The sequence below is a fragment of the Antedon bifida genome, chromosome 3 (genome assembly GCF_963402885.1).
Source record: "Antedon bifida chromosome 3, ecAntBifi1.1, whole genome shotgun sequence".
In the NCBI taxonomy this organism is placed as follows: Eukaryota; Metazoa; Echinodermata; class Crinoidea; order Comatulida; family Antedonidae; genus Antedon; species Antedon bifida.
In genome coordinates, this window is record NC_136228.1 from 3,181,591 (window position 1) to 3,203,129 (window position 21,539).

Genomic DNA, 21,539 nt, shown 5'->3' on the forward strand with positions numbered 1-21,539 from the left:
CATAAAATACAGACCAGGGAAAGCGATCCCACTTGCAGACGGTCTCTCCAGAATGCCAAACAAAGATGACGCTGACGAGATCAAGCTAGACATAAGGGTTGACAACGTACATTTCTCCGCAGCGAAGGAGTGCACCATCCGCAAAGCGACAGACGATAATGACGAACTTGTAAAGCTACGCGACACTATAATTGAAGGATGGCCAACGACGCCATACTGCGTTGAAACACCGGTTCTCGTCAGATCACCGAAGTTAAGCAACGTTGGGCCCGGTTGCGTTCTGGATGGGAGACCGTCTAGAAATAGCGGCGGGTGCTGTATATACACCAGAGAGTGATGGTGTAATGGTAATATCGGACTAGCATGTGATAGGCATGGGTTCGAGGTTATCTGTACCATACTAATTGCATCCTTAGGCAAGATGCTTTACTCTTATAATTGCCTCGTCCTTCGGATGGGATGTAAAGCCGTTGGTCCCGTGTACTTAACAGTGCACGTTAAAGAACTTGGTACACTATTCGAAAAGAGTAGGGGGTCGTCTCCCGGTGTGCTGATCTGGTAAGCGCTGCACTGCTGGCTGCCGTGGGTTCGTGGAGGGCCTAATCCGAATTTCCTCAGTTTCCAGTTAAACTTGAGGACCAGTAATAATACATTTACATTTAACATTTAACATTTAACGACGCAAAAGGAAGTTTGTAAAGAAATCCGCAAATATTGGTCATATCGCGATGAACTCTCTGTAGCAAATGGAATCATCCTCAAAGGCACTTGTTATCTGATCCCTGAGTCCTTAAGACAGGACATCCTCGACAAGCTACACGAAGCACATCTTGGCACCACAAAAACCCAATTGCGAGCACGCAGAGCAGTATTTTGGCCGAACATGAATACGCACAAAAGTTGAGAACTGCGAAATTTGTCAGCAACACGCACGACAAAAACAGAAGGAACCAATAATTCAGCATGAAATACCTACTAGACTAGGAGCAGACCTGTTCGCACTAAACGGCTCAAACTGTATCATCATCTGCGACTACTACTCAAAATTCCCAATCGTCAAGAATCTACGCAGTGGGACCACATCTAAAACAGTCGTCAGCGTGTTAAAAGAAATATTCGCTGAGCACGGTACCCCAGACGAAATCGTTAGTGACAACAGTCCGCAATTTTTCTCCGAGGAGTTTGAGCGATTCGCAGAAAATTGGTACATCACTCTTGTCAAAAAATCGCCAAGATACAGTCAATCAAATGGATTCATCGAACGTCAAGTACAAACTGTCAAAAATACGCTAAAGAAAGCTATCGAGTCCAAAGAAGATTCGCAACGCGCACTCTTGATACTCAGATCAACCCCAATCGATAGTAGACTACCATCTCCCGCAGAGATCCTCAACAAAAGGATTTACAAATCAAACATGCCGGTAAGAATCGCCGATGGCCATAGCGAAGTTGATAACGCACTCGCTGATCGTCAAGAAACGCAAAAACGCTATTATAACAAGCACGCGAAACAATCGCAAGACCCAAAAGAGAGGGAAAGCGTTAGAGTAATTAAGAATGAAGCAAATCATTGTAAATGGGATCCCGGAACAGTTCAAAACAAACGTGCTGAACCGAGATCGTATGACGTCGAAATGTCTGATGGATCAATCCTACGAAGAAGTAATCGACATATTAGGAAGCCCGCAAGATTCGCCAATAACTCTAATAATAATAATACATAAACATGATACAAAGACACTGATTCTTGAACTGATAGTTATAAACAAAGTTGAAAGTTACATTTGTTTCACAAATAGTTTTTATTCAGTTTTCTTATATTCATACTCATGCTGAAGATATCCAGCATGTATTCAAGCTAATCTATTATGCCTAAAGTAAATCACATTTTGACACATATGTTTTCCATCTTTCAGTAAAGGGGATGTAATGATATTGTAAGCCTGAACACAACTGTAATGTGTACCCCACCGCACAATTCGTGCACATGGTTTTGACAGCCATCTTGAATCTGGAGTTTTACATTAAAGTTATAAAAGTTTACACAGTCGTCTATTGCGCATTATTATAGTCATTATTCCCATAAGTCATAACATTACACCAGTAGCCTAAATTTTGCTACATTTAAAATGCTACAGAATGATTAAACTACTCCTGTCTGGTCTACAAAAGCACCTGGATTGTCTATCATAGGAACAATTCCAGACAGTTCTACAATAGTATAGTACAAGTGTTCATGAAATTAGTAGCCTACCACTGTGTTGGCTAACAATGCTTGAGAATGCTTACTTCTCAGTGATATGATCACATTTTTAACTTGATTCCTCTATTAGCACACTTTCTGACCACAACATTAGCTACTTCACCTGATAGTTTGCAACTAAACATGTACAAGTAAATCAGCTTAGGACACTTATTCAAGAAAATACCTAGTAAAGTAGCATCTATGTCACTGATATCATTATACCCAATATTAAGCTCTTGTAATTCTAACTCATCTCTTGCATGCATTCCAATCATTTTATTCATTATGTTACCTGATAGTTTGCAAATAGGCATGTATAATTTAACCAGCTTAGGACACTTACTCAAGAAAGTACCTAGTAGAGTACAATCTATGCCACTGATATCATTATAACCAATATTAAGCTCTTGTAATTCTAACTTATCTCTTGCATGCGCTCTCATCATTTCATTCATTATGTTACCTGATAGTTTGCAATTAAACATGAAAACTTTAAAAAGCTTGGGAAACTTACTCAAGAAAATACCCAGTAGAGTACCATCAATGCCACTGATATCATTATAACCAATATTAAGCTCTTGTAATTCTAACTCATCTCTTGCATGCACTCTCATCGTTTCATTCATTAAATTACCTGATAGTTTGCAATTAAACATGCCAAGTTTAACCAGCTTGGGACACTTACTCAAGAAAGTACCTAGTAAAGTACCATCTATGTCACTGATATCATTATTTCCAATATTAAGCTCTTGTAATTCTAACTCATCTCTTGCATGCACTCTCATCATTTCATTCATTACGTCACCTGATAGTTTGCAATTATGAATGCCAAGTTTAATCAGCTTGGGACACTTACTCAAGAAAGTACCTAGTAAAGTACCATCTATGTCATTGATATCATTATACCCAATATAAAGCAATTGTAATTCTAACTCATCTACTGCATGCACTCTCATAATTTCATTCATTACGTTACCTGATAGTTTGCAATTATGAATGCCAAGTTTAACCAGCTTGGGACACTTACTCAAAAAAGTACCTAGTAAAGTACCATCTATGTCACTGATATCATTATTTCCAATATTAAGCTCTTGTAATTCTAACTCATCTACTGCATGCACTCTCATCATTTCATTCATTACATTACCTGATAGTTTGCAATAATACATGCCAAGTTTAACCAGTTTAGGGCACTTACTCAAGAAAGTACCTAGTAAAGTACCATCTATGTCACTGATATCATTATACCCAATATGAAGCTCTTGTAATTCTAACTCATCTATTGCATGCACTCTCATCATTTCATTCATTACATTACCTGATAGTTTGCAATTATCCATGCAAAGTTTAACCAGCTTAGGACACTTACTCAAGAAAGTACTAAATAAAGTACCATCAATGTCACTGATATCATTATTTGCAATATCAAGCTCTTGCAGTTTCAACTCATTTCCTTTATATGTTATAATCATATAATTCATTATATTACCAGATAGTTGACAATCATGCATGTCAAGTTTAATCAGGTTAGGCGATGTACTCAAAAACTTACCTAGTAAAACACCATCAATGTCACTGAAGTAATTATCACTAATATTTAGAGCATGTAATGTCAACTCAAATCCTCTATAAGAACACTCTCTAATCGTTTCATTCATTACATCACCTGTTAGATTGTAATTATGCATGTCAAAGTTAACTACATTAGCAAGGCCTAAAATGTGGGCAAGAACTCGACCTTTGCAGTCGGCTGACACAGTCGTATAAAAGCTGCGGAAAAATTGGTCCTGATATGATACATTATCTGTAATCCAATGCTTTAATAATTTATCCGCATCACCACCAAGGAAATTAATTGCAAAATGTTTTGCGCCCTCTAAATTCTCACTTTCTCTTATCATCTCCCAGTCATCATCTTTCAATTGGGTAAGCAATTCTCGTGTATCCTTTGTGCACTCCACACTTTCTGCTTCACATAATTTGCACAAGTAAAACCCTACCAATGACTTCCCTATTAATGTATGAAGAGGCATATAAATCACGTCAAAGTTAGATTTTCCAATTGGTGCATCTCTATAAACAAATCCAAGTTTCAAAGCCAAGTCAACAATATCCTTGTTGGTGTTAAGGTCTTTTTCGTTTATTGAAAGGTGATTTACTTTTAAGCTGTTAAACATACTTTTCCCTAACAAAATCATACAATTTTCATATTCCAATGGAATATCCTGAAATTGATAGATTTTTTGGTGTTTCTCTTTTCTAAACTGATTCAAAATATTAATAAATAATACTTTAGCAATGTCAGCTTTATTATGAGGAAGACTTTGCATATCTTCCCACATATTACAAACTGTGAGAAGAAACATGGGGTTGTTGCACAATGACAAAATGTCCGGGTGTTTACGATTCCAAACTTGTTTGCCAATACCCAACTCCTTTCTAAGGGAATTTCCCAATTCTGGTTTACCAAAATTCCCAAAGTGTTTGTCAACATACTTTCCTATAGAATCTTCATCAAATCCAACAACTCTTACATGTATATCACTCACTTTAATGAATTCATCAAGGTTCCCTGACCTTGATGTAAGTATCACAACACTCTTCTCCAGGTTTTCTTTTCTCATCATCATCATTAAGCTTGTATTCTTAAACCTTAATTCCTCTAAGCCATCTAACATCAACACAACTCTATCCACATGATTTACTATAAATCGTTTAATCAAATTTGAATCAGGTGGAAGATTGGTCTTTGAACTAATATCTTTAATTTTCAGTTGCTTTACCATCAAATCTAAGATGCCCTCATTTGTATCTAACTCTCTTGCATTCAAAAGGAATACGATTTTACCTTCAAGGGCTTTAATGGCATTGTATGCTAAGTACCTTAATAAAGTTGTTTTACCAGTACCCATCTCACTCTCTATAAGAACTTTACATGCTGGTTTGGATTTGATAACATTTAACATATCCTCTAACGTTATAGGCTTGTTTCTTTTCTTTTCCCAGAATTCCAAATCACTGAAAACTTTATTTACATCAACTACATAATAAGGATTACAAATTTCTGGTGTAAATTTGTTGATGTTGTGCCACTGGTGTCTATTAAGTAGATACGTTTCTATTTGTTCTGTAAAAAAGAAATAGTCCAAATAACTAGAATAAAAAACTAATTCAAAATTCAATCAATGATCACGATATATATCGCTATGATGTTTGTCTAATTATAGAAAAATGTTTATTGTAATTTAATAATGATAGAACATTAACCCGCAGAATGTTTGAATTGAACAAATCTAAAACAAGATTCTTTTTCTATAGAAAACGATTACCGGTAATCAATGAACTTACCGTATTACTAAATTAGTAACAAACAAATAAGTGACAATCTCTTAGTTTTTTGTGAAGTTTTTATGTCTACAATTTAAAAGCAAATTGGGAATAATACTTGTAGTATGCGACCTGGAAAATTTAATTAAAACAACTTTTCTGCTTTTCTTCTTATAATCCGAGCACAAAGGTTGTGAACTTATTTATATTTAATTAGTACTTGCTATTTCACTTTAGGCTCTGGTAAAAATATTCAACTGTACTTTTCATGTTCCACTGCCCAAATTGTTTTTAAATATAATCCTATTTTGTCTGTTTATAATCAACAATCACAATAATAAACAAACTTAAACAAATTATAACTGCTAATTTGATTCATTAGTTATCAAATGAAAAATTCATTTTTTTTCTTACAATTGTAATGTAAAGTGTGTAAAGTACAAATACTAATTTCTAAACTTACGCTCTTTAGTTGAATAAAGGTTTTCTTGAAGTTCCTCTTTACGTCTTTCATAATTTTTTAGAAGTTGACCTATGAATATAATAAATCAATTGAAAATCTAGCACTGTAATCATGCAAACTACTCAATTAGCCCATATGGTAGTGCTATGCTTAAATATCGTAGTGAAATGACATTATCATGTCCATATATGGACCACCACATAAAGTTTGATAGTGTAGACAAGGCTTAAGGGTAGAGGTTGTCTCTCCTCAATGCTCTAAGAATAAAGAATCAAATCTCAGTGACTACCACAGTCTATATCTTGTGTGAGACAGGTACATATCCGGGACAGTTGAGATTTGGATTGCATCTGCTCATCTCCAAAATAAGCATAATGCATCAAGATTGTGTGTGCTATGCTCATGATCAGAAACAATAAAATGTTGCACTATAATAAAATAATTTATATTCTTAAAACCCACCTTCCTTAGAAAGATGTAGTTCTTCTTTTTGCATCCCATGGTCTCCTTTAGCTATCAAAACGAAATTGAGCATCTTATTACAACAATCTTATAAATTGTAAACATTCTTCTACAAAAATGTTATGATTGGTCATGACAGGCACTTATGTATTTCAATTTACGGACCTGTATTGTTATTTACAGTATGCATTTTGGTTTTTGGTGTGCACGTTGTGTATACATTCTATTATTAAATATTACACAGAGCGAAGTGAGGTTTTTTTTTTAAATTTAAAAGTCCAAATTCATTATTTATCTGATATTAGAACTATTATTGTAAGGAATTGTTTTCAAATCCTACCTTCAGTTGAAACAAGTAGTATTTCTTCTTTCTGTATTTTACGGCCTCCTACACCTTTCCAAAAATTTCAAATATATCATCTTACTTGGAGCTTCCACAATATTTATTTTTAACATACTATGATTTTTTCCTATCTTTACTTATTCGAAACTTGGTCACAATGATTTATCACCCAAAATCTTGCAAAAGTTCAATTTTTATCCATCATCTAAGAGTAGTTGAATTTTGTCGTAGGGTCAAAGGTCACAATCCACAAAAACTATTTACAATATATTATATACTAGCAATTATACCCGCCCCAGGGCGGGTTTCAAAATTAGTTTGAAGCCTTCTCAGTACATAACACCCGACGCCAGTATCTCTTTATCCTCACCAACCTCCACCCCTGTTCAATAACACCCCACACTCTTTTTTAAAAACAAATTCTGTTTTTGTGTGGAAGATTTTTTAGAAATGCTCAAAACGGTCTAAAACTGTTTCAAATGCAATTTTAAGCTCTATTCTGTGCACAGCTTCAAATTGAGAGGAGTATACATAGCTATGATAGGGCTATGGTTTAAGTATGTTGTAAACTGTGTAAATGAATAGGTGTCATATTGGCTGATGATTGAAATATCTAATTTTGGTAATACGGCCCCCAGCCTTCTTTCTCCTCTAACCATCCCAGCCACAAATAACTAACCTTAACTCTACCCCAGGACAGTTCAAAATGTAGTAACTTTTTACCTAGTACAATTCCAATCATATACTTCATTACGCCAGTATTTTTGCTCCCCCTCATCCCTCCCAACACACCCCAGATACTGGGTGATGTGTTTAAGACGGTTCCAGTACAAATAATGTTAGCCATCACTCCCAACCCATAATCCCTCAGTGGCAGTTTTCAAATGTAGTTTAAAACATTCCCTGTACAGTTTCCGTCATGGTGATAGGCCTACATCCCCACCCCAAACTCCCATTTCCTTCCCAGTGATAATTAAAATACTTTAACAATTTCCTACCACAATTCTGGTCAATTTGATAGCCTACTACCCCTAGCCTAAGCAAAATCCCCACTATCCCTTGAACCCCAACCCCACTCTCCCACCAAATCCCCGGACTTTTTGAAATGTAGTTTAAAATCTTCCCGGTACAATTGCGATCATTTTGATACCCCATATGTATGGTTACGTGCAGAAACAGAAATTTGTATAACGAACAAACATCGAAAGTGGGGAAAAGTGGGCCATTTTGACCACATTTTGGCCCCTAACTTGGATCCTAGATGGCGGATGATTTTCAAATGTAGAACATTCCCGGTACAATTGCGGTCATTTTGATACCCCATATTTAAGGTTACGTGCAGTAACAAACAAACAGACAGACGTACAAACTCTCTCACTTATAATATAGATATTTCATTGTCTACAGGTCACAGTTTGCTTCAAAACTCTGTTGAACTTAAGGTTCAGAGTAAAATGTCAAGTCACAAACAAACAAAAATGGGTTTTTTTCAGGAGGAAATTTTTATGTAGGAAAAATATATTGAAGGTAGAGTGCCCTCTAGTTATATAAGGAATTGTTTCCAAAACTTACCTTCAGTTGACAAAAGTAGTTCTTTCTTCTGCATTTCACGGTCTCCACCTATAAAAAAAAATCAAATACAGTTAGGGTTTTTACAACATTTTTTATAAATTCTAAAGCCTGTTTTCCTGTCAACGTTATTTAACGCTATCGTCGTTGATCGTTAAAAGTTCAACGACGATCGTTTGAAAACAATCAAGTTGAAATGATAACGATAGCGAATACCTTTTCCTGTAAATCGTGAACATTTCAATGTTTACGTAGAAGATCGCCAATTATTGTTAACGATAGTGTCGAATAACGTCGACAGGAAAACAGGCTTAATGCTATTCTTGAATGCGTTAAACTTACCTTTACTTATAATCTCTTTAAGTTTTTCTTTAAGCGATTCATAGTGCCTTAGTAAATCTATAAAAGACATCAAATAAAATGGTATCAAGTTTTTTACAAGCTCTTTTGAAGTTCTTTTTGATTATTTCATTATTTTTCTTTTATTGTATTTTAACATATGATACATGTGATGAATACACTTTTATTGTACTTTACTTTTAATAATACATTTTTATGAATGTATTATTGCCATTTGATTGATTGATTTCATATCATGTGTTGTGCATGTGAATAATACACAATTAAAAAGTATGCAACTTCTAAAACCGCTCAATTGTTTTTCCACTTTTGTCTTAAACAGAATGCCAAAGGCCAGGTTTTCAGACACTTTATATTTGTATATAGGCCAGCTGCTTTAAAAGTAATATTATTTTTAACATGGATCCAACCGCAAGAAACTCACAAATTACAGGACGTAACTATAATTTATAATGCTTATAAACATGTAAATAATAATAATAATAATAATAATATCTTAATGTTGTGAAATCGGATCTAGGCTAGTTTCCCCTGGACATTTTACCCCCGGACATTCCCCTAAACCCCCTCCCCCCGGTATTTTTCCCCTGGACCGTAGCCTCCTAGTACTAGTACTGTTTCTATAAAACTCTTAATTTAACAATATTCCCGCAATATTAATGAGAGATATGTACGTGAAAATGTGATATTTTCTGTTCAAATTGATACCAAATTAGACCGATTAGGAGTAACTGTTTAGATTTTACAATCAAAGATCATTATTCGCTATGCAAAGGTGTAAATTTATAAATCGTGGACTTCACCATGCGAAAGATTATTTAGTGAAAAGGAATGTATTTTAAACTCGTGACATTGTCAATGTTCATGTACCTCAATGATCCATGGTTAGGACAGTGCCATGACACCTGGAAATTTCAAATTGATTTTCATCAAGACAAGTTCATAGTTGATAAAACTAAGCCGTCAGAAAGATAGATGCACTATTAGACTAAACAACATACATGACAAATGTAAGTACAGACACTATTCCAACTTTCCCTTCCAACATCAAAATCAGTAGGTGAGAGGATGAATTCCCCGTATGGGTAATGCATCCTCTCACCACCAGAATCCTTCATCAACAACAGTCATCCTCCAAGCACAGGAACATTAAAACAAAATGATGTGCAAAACAGTTCAAGACATGTACCAGTACATTGAAATCCCTTCTACAGCATGCCTTCAACATTTCATTTTGCTAACACCTTCATCTTTAAATTATTGTGGGCCACAACATCTATAAAGTTAGCCCCTTTCATCTGGCCAGACGCAACACATGGCATCTATCTCTAGTTCCGAAAAACTCTGGGTCATAATTAAATGCTGGAGTAAAGCAAGTATATGTGTACCAAATAAAATGCAAACAACCAAATAACAAGGATACTTAAGTGTGTTAAAATAATTAGTGTATATGTTTTATGACTCACCTTCTGTTTCAGAAAGTTCTTCTTCTTGATTTTGCTTACGATTTTCATTGAGTCTTAATAAACCTGTAATAATAAAAATATAATTTATTATTTAAAAATTGTTAATGCTTTCTTATTACTGTACAGTAGTAGCTAGATCAACTTTCGTATGCACGTCTTTGAGGTCCAGAGAATTTGACTTCAGAAATTGGTTTAGGATGGTCAAACAATCATTTTTGGCTTGGTTACACATTTTGAAAATGTGGCAAAAGGTCAAGGTGAAAGGTTATAAGACCAAAACACCAATAGGTCCTTACAACCACTGGTCACAACAAGGTAATTTTGCATTCATATTCAGTCTAATAGGACATTTTGGTCAAAAATGACCGGAAATTACATTTTTGACCTTTGAGTTACACTCATCACTAATGCAATAGCCAGTCCACAAACCATTTTTTTTATACCAAATATAGTTTGTTAGTTGTTCTAATAATAATTTGTTTCTAAATGATGACTCACGTTCAGTTTCAGCAAGTTCTTCTTCAAGTTCTTGTTTACGACCTGCATAGAAACTTATTGAACCTGATAAAACAAATCACATTGAACTTTCAATAATGGTTGTCAATTAAAACAATTGTTTTCAGCAATGATTGTCATTGTGATTATAGACACTATTACTATTATTTTCATTTAAATGGACCAATATTTTTACTTACCTTCAAGAGATTTTATTTCTTGTTCAATATCAGTCGTGTTGGAGTATGTTTGTGCAGCTAATAAAAAATCATATAGAACTTTTTAATTATGACTTTTACATAAACACTTAAAAAACTATATGGTGTGCTTGTAAATTCTAAATTATTTTTAATTTAACATAAATAACACTTTCCATATACATTTTTTTAAGCCTGGCAGTGAAGGCGTTTTTTAGTTAGTTATGTATTATGTATTAGAAGGACTACTTTGAATTACCAGGTGGCTTGCTGGATTAATGGGTTTAGTATTGTGAGAAATAAATGGAAAGACGACTTGCAACTTATGTTTCTGCGTAATTCATAATCCTTGGTTATCTTGTAGCAAATTGTAACCAGATTTGATCGCCTGACTTATTATACGTTTTCACACATGCATACGCAAACCTTGTGAAATCTCGGGGGAAAGCATACGCTCTATTTGATTAATATGATTGTCAGTTTAATACCAGGGCAACATACGCGCGCAGTAACAACTCGGAACATCTTGGAACAAAAACAGGCCTCTCATCAGTGTGATTTATTCACACTACAGTGTGCAAACCTGGTTACAACTTGTTATATTTTTTCCTTGTATTCTTTCTTTAATGCAAGTTTTCCTAATTTGATACAAATACATATACAGCCAATCACCAATTTTATTCAACTGTTTCCTATTGCTTTTCGTGACTTATTTCAACTGGTGACCATGCCATAAAGTTTACTTTTATCTAAACTATTATTATTGTTTACTGATATAAAGGTAGAGTTTGCATGAGCTAGTTCTCAAGTCAATCAATCAATCAATCCTAATTAATTAATTAATTAAGTCATATCTTTAAAGGTAAGAGCTCACCACTTTTTGATCCAACATTTTCGTCCATAACAGAGAGCGTGTAACGTCCACTTTCAGAAGCAGCTAGGTTAAATATGAATAATAATAATAGCATTCTTAGTAATTTGAATGAGGTTAGAGTCACTCTCTTAAACAAACACAGCAACTCATATACTGTATTTGAACCTTTTCATTTCAATAATAAAAGTTTATGTATTAAAAAGTATTTATGTTTTTCATGGGTACATGACTGTGAAAATCAATGTGTCTGAAAGTCAATAAATATTTAGTCATATACAAAAAATCAAACTTTCACTAGATATTTATCAAATTTTATTTAGTTTTTTTGGATTGCTACAAATGTACAAGGGTATAAAGAACATGCAAATAATGCACACCATTTCATAGTGCCATCTACCATACCAATTTTAAATTTTGCCTTCTAAATTTACACTTAATTAAGATTATTAGAGAGTATCAATTGAATCTCAATTTCCTCTAAGATTACATACACATGAAGTTTAATCAGCATACAAGAACTCACCACTTTGTGGTCCAACACGTTTGAGATCCGTAACAGAATCCATGTAATGTTCACTAACAGAAGTAGCCGCATCTTCTATGACTAAAAAAAAAAATATAAAAATGTATACTTTATTTGTTTAGCAATGATATATCTACAGTATTACTTTTATGTACCGTTGTTAAGTTATTAAGTCCCTTCTTTAAAGCAATACGTAATTTAAATACAAATACATTTACAGCCAATTACTTTATTATCCATTTATTGTACCCATATTGCATATGGCGGATAACCCCTTGTTGTTGTCAGGATCTTTTTTTTTCCCATCTTATTCTTATTTCTTCCCCAGAATTTTGTTGCAGGTGTATCTCTAATTGTTGTGGACATAACATCGTACAACCATGGAGGTATGGTATAACTTTGTCAGAAACTTTAGATGTGCAGGAAACTGTGTAATATGACGATAGAGTCGCGCAGCGTAAGTTACGTGCGATTTTATGAAATTTTATGGTTGCTCATAAATTCTGAGAAAAATTTATTTTTCAACGAAACTTGTAGTTGATAATATGGAGCAACTTTTTGACATGATAAAAATGGTTTGCTATGCTAAGAATTCCACCTACATATCAAAAACGGCACAGAACGAGCTTATAATATGCATAAAGAAGTTTATTCAACGTATTATAACAACTGAAATAAAAAACGGAAGTGGATATTTTGGAATTAAGGCCGATGAGGTCACAGACTCGTCAAATTGGGAACAGCTTGGACTTGTTATAAGGTATCTAACAGGATTTATCAAGTTCATCGATTGTGAGGAATGCACCGGGAAAGCCATATGCGACAAACTGGTCGCTTCGTTGAAATCTCTTGGACTAGAGCCAGGAATGTGTAGGGCACAAACCTACGACGGAGCTGCAACATGACAGGGTGCCAAAACGGATGTGCAAAACTCTTCCAAGTCTTCAGTCCACGAGCTCCATATTATCACTGTGCAAGCCATGGGCTCAACCTGGCACTCTCTCAAGCCTGTAAAGTTACTGAAATTCACAATATGATTTGTACACTTAAATCAGCCGGACTGTTTTTTAAGTTTTCGCCGAAAAGACAACACACATTAGAAGACATCATGATAACCAAACGTGTTGTACCCGACGCAAAAGAGACCACGGATTCAAATCAGAATAGAAAAGCATTACATAGTGATAGTGAAGATGAAACTGACGAAGAAAACGATGATGAAGAAGTCAGCAACGAATGTGAGAATGAACTTGAAGTAGAAATTGAGGAAAAGGATGACGTTGCCAGCTTTGATGATCCGAAACGTATGTCTGCCAAAAAGAAGATAAAGCCTCTATGTGAAACCAGGTGAGTGGAGCGGCATACAGCTCTTGAGGATTTTGATGAGCTATATCCTTTTCTTTTAGAGTGCTTTGAGACAATAGCATCAAACAAAGGTACAAGAAAGTGGGACAGTAAATCAAGAAGCGATGCACAGGGACTGTTTCATCAAATCCGCAGCCCGACTTTCATCGTTGCTTTTCAAACGGCCCTACATCTCTTTGGGTACACCAAATCCCTTAGTAAATCCCTCCAAGGGAGCACTCTAGATATCATTGAGGCCTACAGCCAAATAAATCTTGTAGTCAGTGAACTAAAGGATATTAGACTCAATGGTGGGAAAGCAACATTCAAGAACATATACAGTAAAGTGAAGAGCATGGCCGATGTGTCTGGTAATAAAATACAAATGCCACGGATCTGTGGAAAACAGACCTTAAGAAACAACGTTCATGCAAATGGGCCAAGAACATACTTTCGCCGGGCAATTTTCCTGCCGTTCGTAGATGGATCGTTGGAGGGAATGAGTGAAAGATTCCAAGGTATTACGTCAAAACCCTCAGAGCATTAGCTCTGATACCATCTAATTTGAATATACTTAATGACGTTGACGAGCTAATGCAATTCTATTTTCCGGACCTTCCATGTCCTCGCACATTGCATCACGAAATTCAACTTTGGAAACGACTGTGGTAAGTCTATATTATTACGCTATTTTTATGTACTATATATCCATCTAATCGTTTCTAACTTAAAACCATGGTCATCACACAAATTAAGTACTTGTTATCAAAACAGGTGTAATGAATCAAATAAGCCATCTACACTATGCAGTAGAAATATGTACCCAAACATCTATTGGATTTTGGAGCTGATAGCGGTAACTCCAGTGACAAGTGCTGGGGTAGAGCGCAGTAACTCATCTCTTCGCTTCATCAAGTAACAGAGTATTCCGTAAATACTGTTATGCTTTATGACACAAAATAGGTACAATTCAACACTGTAAACATATTTAATTCATAATAATTGTCGGCGTTCATATAATGTATGTGGTGCATGTTGCGTTTGCGCGGATAACCCAAACTCGTCAAAGTGACGAGTTCAAATATAGTTTTCTTTATTTTTCTTACTTAGCATTGTTATCATAGCATAGCATAATATTAATTGTCACAGTGCTCTTTGTGACATTTATTTTAACTGTTGATCATGCCATAAAGTTTGTTTATTTTGATCTCCATCTGCACATTTAACTTGACTTTGAATTTAACTTATCTATTTATCTACATTACGTTTAACCTGTGTTATTAAGTTCACCGATATATAAATGTAGAGTTTGCATTTATGACGTCAAAGGGACGAATGAGCTAGTTCTCAAGTCCTATCTTCAGAGGTAAGAACTCACCACTTTTTGATCCAACACTTTGGTCTGTAACAGAGAGCGTGTAACGTCCACTTTCAGAGGCAACTAAGTTTAGATATAAATTAACATAGGCATAAGAACAAATATTCTTATCATTTTAAAGTTGATGAGGTTAGAGGTTAAGGAGTTATATATTATATTTAAGCTCCAGTTTTAAAGGTTGTATTGTTTATTACAAAAGGACAATCAATACTATGGGAATAATTATTATTAATGTTAAACAGGGAGCCAGCCTTTAACATAATATAACAATAGCATACAGTACCTGGAAATGATCTTTCTGATGTTCTAATTTCATCTGTAAAAAATAAAAAATACATATATTAAAAGCTCAGATGTTGCTCACAAAATTAACCTCATTAAAAGAGTAGCTTCATGTTCATTTTTTATTTATTTATTTATCAACAGTTATCAACATTTTGAACATAGATTGAGGACCCTAAGGACAAAGCAAAAAAAAGGTAATGCATAAAGAAAAGCTTAGTTTATATAATAGGATAACTGACAATACAATTTTAAATATGATAATGATTGATATAATGGTACCTAAATTTCATTGAAATTGAAAATGAAATTGAAAATATTGAAAATATAAACTAATAAGCTTGATTAGGCCTATAAATTCTGGAAGGTTATTCCAAAGTTTTGAACCAGTTACAGTAATAAAGGTTTCAAATTGTTTGTTTAAATTATTATAAAATATAATCCTTTGCCACAATACTTAATAACCCTGACAGCTGTGAAACAAAATGAGCATCATAGAATAGGTCTTTTTTTTAAGTGGTGCTACAGAACTTTTTCTAAAGTAAATTTGAGACTCTTTAACATAATCATACCTAGATCTGGACTTAATGATCTTTCTGATGTTCCAACTTCATCTGTAAAATTTGAAAAAACATATCCTACTATAAGGATAGGATAAACTTTACTGTCTCTATACACAAATATACACTTTGGTATAATATCACATAAATAATGAATGTTTATCAACACATTACAAAGCAACATTAAGTATCAGTTATAATCACACATTGTTTTATAATCTAAATTTGAATTAATATTCATGTAAAATAGACATTAAAAAATAAAATATTAACTTACCTTTACAAGAGCATCATCAGTTGCCAATATGCCAGCATTTACTAACCTGTGCAAATTGATTATTTAATAAACTCTACTTTCAGTAAAATTTAAAACTCACCACTTTTTGATCCAACACTTTGATCCACATCAGAAGTAGATATGTCTACTGTATTTAAATATAATGAACATAGGCATAATACAAGAATGTTGCTAATAACAATGTTAAGTCAATAATAACACAGTCACTACTACTGTAAGTAGTGCGGAGGGAGTGTGGCACCGTGTGTTGGATGTTACTATTTATCATGTGAGATCGTGAGTTTTAATTCTCTCCACCCAGATGTAGGCCTACATACTGTAGGAATAGGTCAAAACAACTACTCTTATTACTAGCTGCAACATTATGGGAGTACTAAATAAATTCCATGTTTGATCAAAAAATGACTGGGGTAATATGTGAAGCGCTTAGAAAAGTTTTTTTGCATTAAGCACCATATAAGATCGATGTATCATTACTAAAGATGGTGGATTTAAATTTACTAAATTTTCCAACCATGTAAAATGTAAATGTTCTGGTAGCAAACAGTTTTGACTAATACTGTAGTACATGCTTTGAGAATGCAGTTGGTAAAAATATTTATATCTATATAAATTTAACAACCTATTTTTGATTCAACATGTTCTTCTGATCCTTGCTCATTGCTTCTAATAGTGCAAATAACTTTCAGATCAAAAAATAAACCAATAAATAGGAACCACAAAATAAAACAATGCATTTATCAAACAATTAAGTAAAATGTATTTGTTCTTTTCCAGGTACACAATAAATGGTAATAATTATTTGCATGTGCTAGCATTTGAAAACCTGTGAACATCATCAACTTTAACTCAAACTGCTGTATCACTAAACTGTTTAGATTATCATTAACTTTTGAGATCATAAGTAAAATAACTCACCACTTATTGATCCAACACACTCTGGATCCTTATCAGTAGTTAGTGTGTCATGTCCAATATCAGAAAAAGCTACATCTGCTGGGTAAACAAAATTAACATAAGAAAAATAATGTAACTGTTTGGTAATGACAGGACAATGTAGATATTGCTTGTAGGCCTATTTAATGTCTTTTATTATTCAAGATTTACAAATTCTTGTTGAACTTCAGTGACTCACCTTTTTCTATTACAACATTTTCGGGTGATTCTTGTTCCTTTCTACATACAGTTGAAAATTCCTCAGAAGCTATTTTTGCTTGGTCTAATTTCTCTGTTGAATAATTAAAATGTTGAGTCATTCCAAACTCACAGTTTGTACCAATGTACATTAACATACTGTACATAACAGTATGAAGTATTGGTAATAATAATAATATTATTATTATTATTAGCAAACCTCTCCTCCTAAAATTGTTTTAACCCTTCCCATTTCACGCCTCTCCTTAATGCCTGTAGTCTGTGTGAAATTTATGATGGAAGTTGTCAACTTGAAATAGCTTTAATGGGTAAAAACATAGACAAAAGTTATAGTGCTCGGATGTGAATAAATGATGTCTTACAGTATATCTTGGTATATTAGTTTGAATTTGTTAATCAGGGCCTACATACCATTATTTTTTTTCAACAATAATTTTACAAATGTCTTACCGATTTCCTCTAACTTTCTCACAGCAGCTTTGAAATCCTTGTAATGAATTTTAACATCAATCAATTCTTGTTGCTGGAATTTGTCTACTACAATTGTTGCTAAATCGCTGTGCAACTGTTGACTTGAATACATCTTCCAAAGGTCTTGCAATGCTTTAGAGTCATAAGCAGCCAGATATAACACCAACGATCCAGATTCGCATGATGTTACTTTTAAAAAAAACTTATTGTTGAAATAATCAACTAAGTTATAAACTCCTTTAAAGAATAAATTCATAGGCCATATGCAGTTTTTACTTTTGTCTTCACAAAGACGTAACTTTAACTCAGCACCTTAAAGATAAAATGTGTATGGAAATTAAACTTTCTCAAGAAATAAATCAAAATTTGTCAACGAATCATAGTTTTTTGATGGGATTTGCATGAAAAATCCACAGTATGGCTTCATTTATTTATTTATCAGTGATGGTGCACGATTGTTTCAACAGTTAAGCAGTTAAGCTGTCTTAGGCTGGATGAACAGGAGTGCTAAACAAAGGACAGAGATGCACCGGCGACAATTTGTAAGAATAATGTAAACCAAATATCCTTATATTATTTATGAATGTCAATTTAGTTTTAGTGGCCATTGGGCCTGTAAACTGGTCATAACATAATTTGGCAAAAACCAACATTATTAAAAAATGTGCTCAATCTGCTTAAATGTAAAATGCACTAAATTAAAGTTTAAAAAAAATAGTAGCCAATAAAATAATCTACCTGGACCTTCTTCAGAGCGATCCACTGCAAGAAAAATAAATTAATTTACTGAACAGTATTTTAAATGAATATTACAGTACTGAAATAAAATGTGGGGGTTGGAAAATAATTGTGGCAAAAATAACACATTTGAAGCCAAGTATAGATAATTTATATATATTTATTATAACAAAAAGAATAAGTGGTGGTTTTTTTTGTATTCAATAATTTATGACATCAATTAAACTTGATTAGATTTCTAATGTAAATGAGTGCATGAAATCTTACTTTTTTCAAGTTTTCTTGAAGCAACTGCATAATCATCTGGTTCAATGTTTGTCTTCCATTTGTCTTCAAACATTTTCCAATATTGTGGTTCAATGATGCGTGCTAAACTCCTGAGAAGCTCTTTACTTGAATGCATGTCCATAAGTGTTGACAGGCCAGCTTGATCAGTTATGTATAGAAGAAGGAAGAATGAAGGAATGGGATACCTGTGCCATTCAAATGTAATTGGATTGACAGATGGGCATACATCTGCAAAATATTCTTTAAGCTGAGAGCATTTTTCCCAGTTTAAGGATGATCCCTGTTTTGTATAAAGAGTCATCTGAAATTCTGAAACTATAAAAAAAAAAGAACAATTAAAAATAATATTATTTGTATTGATTTCTAAAAATTCCTCAGAAGCTCGGTATTTGAATCAGTAAAATGACCTGAAACACTAAAACGTGTTAAAATAGTCTATAATTCTCTCTATAAGTCCCAAATTCAAAATACAAATGCTCATCTAAATGTTTATTATTTATTTAGTTGGATAAAGCAACATTTGTATATTTGCATTATATATTGCTCATATCGTAACAAAATACATATAAATTATAAAAAACAATTAAAATTAAAAATTCACTAAAAAGGACGTATATTTAATTTGTATTTTTGCTTCAGAAGGGGTTCTTAATTACATACATACAATTAAACGTAAAATTACATCATCATTTATATTTATAAATCATTCATTTACTGAGGAAGGGTTTGTGTTACCTCTATCAAGTAGTAGATTCTTTGCACGTTGGTTAAGATTAAGTGCAAATCTCTTTATTTTGTAATCATCATCTGCTAATTCTCCATTACTCTCAAGGTGGAATACTACTTTCCAAATATCTTTGGAGGCAAACTTTGACGTCAGTTTGTAGCGTGCCATAACGCGTAATAAACTTGCTTCGTCAATGTTTTTTAAAGCTTTAAACAAGCATTTCCGATATGGTGACAATACATGTAGTTGTTTATCAGCATTCTGATCGTGGTTAGATTGCTTAATATACTCCAGTACAAGATTTTCAGCAGCCTTAACTTCTGTGACCTTTGTAATCTCCAACAACAGGCTGACATTAGTAGGTGTAATATAACCTTTTAGCTCAAGCTTATTGAACAACTCATGTGCTATTACTGGTTTTTCATTCTGGTAAAAGTCCCCTATATCTAAAGACTTGTATAAGCAGAATTTTAACCAACAATAATGTTCACCATCATAATGTTTGTTAAGATTGGCTTTCAAATCATCAAATTTATCATTCAATTCTGCCATTTCATTGCAATTTGGTTTTCTAAAAAAAAAAAAAAAATTATTTTGTTGTCTCCTATCATAGTTCTATACTCGCGATGCTTTATGTAATTGTGCATACTTTATGTAGGCTACCGTATCATCATTCTCCTCATTTGTATTTGGTGTAGATACATAAAAATAAATGTAGCTAAAGAAACATATATAGTTTGTAAATTGGACCCATGCATTAGGCTTTTGAAATCTATGTCCACTTCATTCAGAGCATGTAGGTTTACCCGCACTTACCATGGAGGAAATTTCCTCCATGCACTTACTTACACTGTATTGGCCTAGTCTTTAGCCTAGCAGCATTTAGCTTTATTAAACAATATGCTAAAACAACAGAAATTAAAATAAATAAATATTAAAAATGTATTGCTGCTTACCAGAAAATTACGGTGATCCTACTAAAACCATAGCTGTAGGCCTACTGTTTGTACTTTGAACAGCAAACACACCCCATCAAGACACAATGCAAATAAGATAAGTTCTCTTTATGACAATGACAAAACAGACATGAGTGTCATTAGTAAATAAACTCAAACAATCACTTCTTTAAAAATTTATATATTATTTATTTAGTTTCTTTTATTTGACCTTTTGAACGATATTATACAAATAATGAATGTTTATGAGTGTAATGGTACAAATAATGGCATGAGGTGAATGATGAAAGGTTATATCAACGAGGCAACGCCGAGTTGATGTAACCTTTCATCATTCACCAAATGCCATTATTTGTACCATTACACGAATATTAAACATTCCTTATTTGTTTTATATAACATCTAAATAGATTCCTGTCATTTGAATCAAATATAAGGTAGCCCTAGCCACAAAGAGGCCTACATTTCATTCAGATTGATTAAAACAGTAATATTATAATATTAAATGTTAATGTTATATTTATATGGATTTTATAAACACACCTACTTTAGTGTTAATTATGTCAACAAACAACCAAATAATCCTATGCTTAGCAAGGCTAAAACGCCTAGGCTAGGCCTAGCCTAATACTAACAGGCCTAGCTAGGCTAGGCTAGACCTAGTGTAGTAGTACTAGATTGGCTAAAATAAAAGGCAAAACTTCGACAGACAATTGGAACTTATCTTGACTAATTATGGTTTTTCCAACGAGTCCACGTCTTGTAGGGATGTCCCCATTAAGTAATCAAAATCCTAAAAACGATCTAAAGCTAATTTAAATGCCTTTTTGAATGAAATTAGTACATATATATCTCCAAATCGTACACAAAAATCTGCTGCTTTTGCATATCTCGCGGTGGTGTTTACAAACAGAGGCAGGACGACAGGTGGCGCTGTTGTATTTCAATGTAATTTTTGTATTCTAAATTTTTTTTCATCCGCGAAACGTTTTTTTTTTTCGTACACAAAATGTTTAAA

At 33.5% G+C, this 21,539-nt stretch overlaps 2 protein-coding genes across 5 annotated transcripts in view; both read right to left on the reverse strand.

Annotated features, from left to right (window-relative positions):
* Nucleotides 1–21,539, reverse strand: part of LOC144837396 (NLR family CARD domain-containing protein 4-like) — a 147,058-nt gene that overhangs the window by 41,526 nt on the left and 83,993 nt on the right. The window lies entirely within an intron of this gene.
* On the reverse strand, nt 1,804–20,897 carry LOC144837490 (uncharacterized). Of its 4 annotated transcripts, none has more exons than XM_078692631.1 (22): nt 20,522–20,897; nt 19,574–20,136; nt 18,818–19,153; nt 18,551–18,574; nt 17,792–18,124; nt 17,322–17,414; nt 17,105–17,179; nt 16,266–16,310; nt 15,901–15,942; nt 15,330–15,362; nt 15,047–15,109; nt 12,325–12,405; nt 11,802–11,864; nt 10,931–10,987; nt 10,734–10,796; nt 10,236–10,298; nt 8,752–8,808; nt 8,413–8,460; nt 6,838–6,891; nt 6,498–6,548; nt 6,036–6,104; nt 1,804–5,372 (listed from the first exon to the last, which is right to left on the reverse strand). In XM_078692631.1, exons 2-22 carry the CDS (start codon nt 20,115–20,117, stop codon nt 2,305–2,307), a joined length of 5,262 nt encoding a protein of 1,753 aa, XP_078548757.1. In that variant the 5' UTR covers nt 20,118–20,136; nt 20,522–20,897; the 3' UTR covers nt 1,804–2,304. The 4 variants fall into 4 exon arrangements, with proteins under 4 accessions (XP_078548757.1, XP_078548755.1, XP_078548756.1 ...); XM_078692629.1 differs by having other exon boundaries at nt 16,266–16,313; XM_078692630.1 differs by having other exon boundaries at nt 17,105–17,182.

Excerpts from the sequence above, each read along its gene's own strand:
- LOC144837490 (XM_078692628.1), bottom strand. The coding sequence starts at position 20,117 with ATGGCAGAATTGAATGATAAATTTGATGATTTGAAAGCCAATCTTAAC. Across the intron at positions 19,154-19,573 it reads GAATCTACTACTTGATAGAG|TTTCAGAATTTCAGATGACT; the intron begins GTAACACAAACC and ends TTTTTTTTATAG. Across the intron at positions 10,797-10,930 it reads AGAAATAAAATCTCTTGAAG|GTTCAATAAGTTTCTATGCA; the intron begins GTAAGTAAAAAT and ends TTGTTTTATCAG.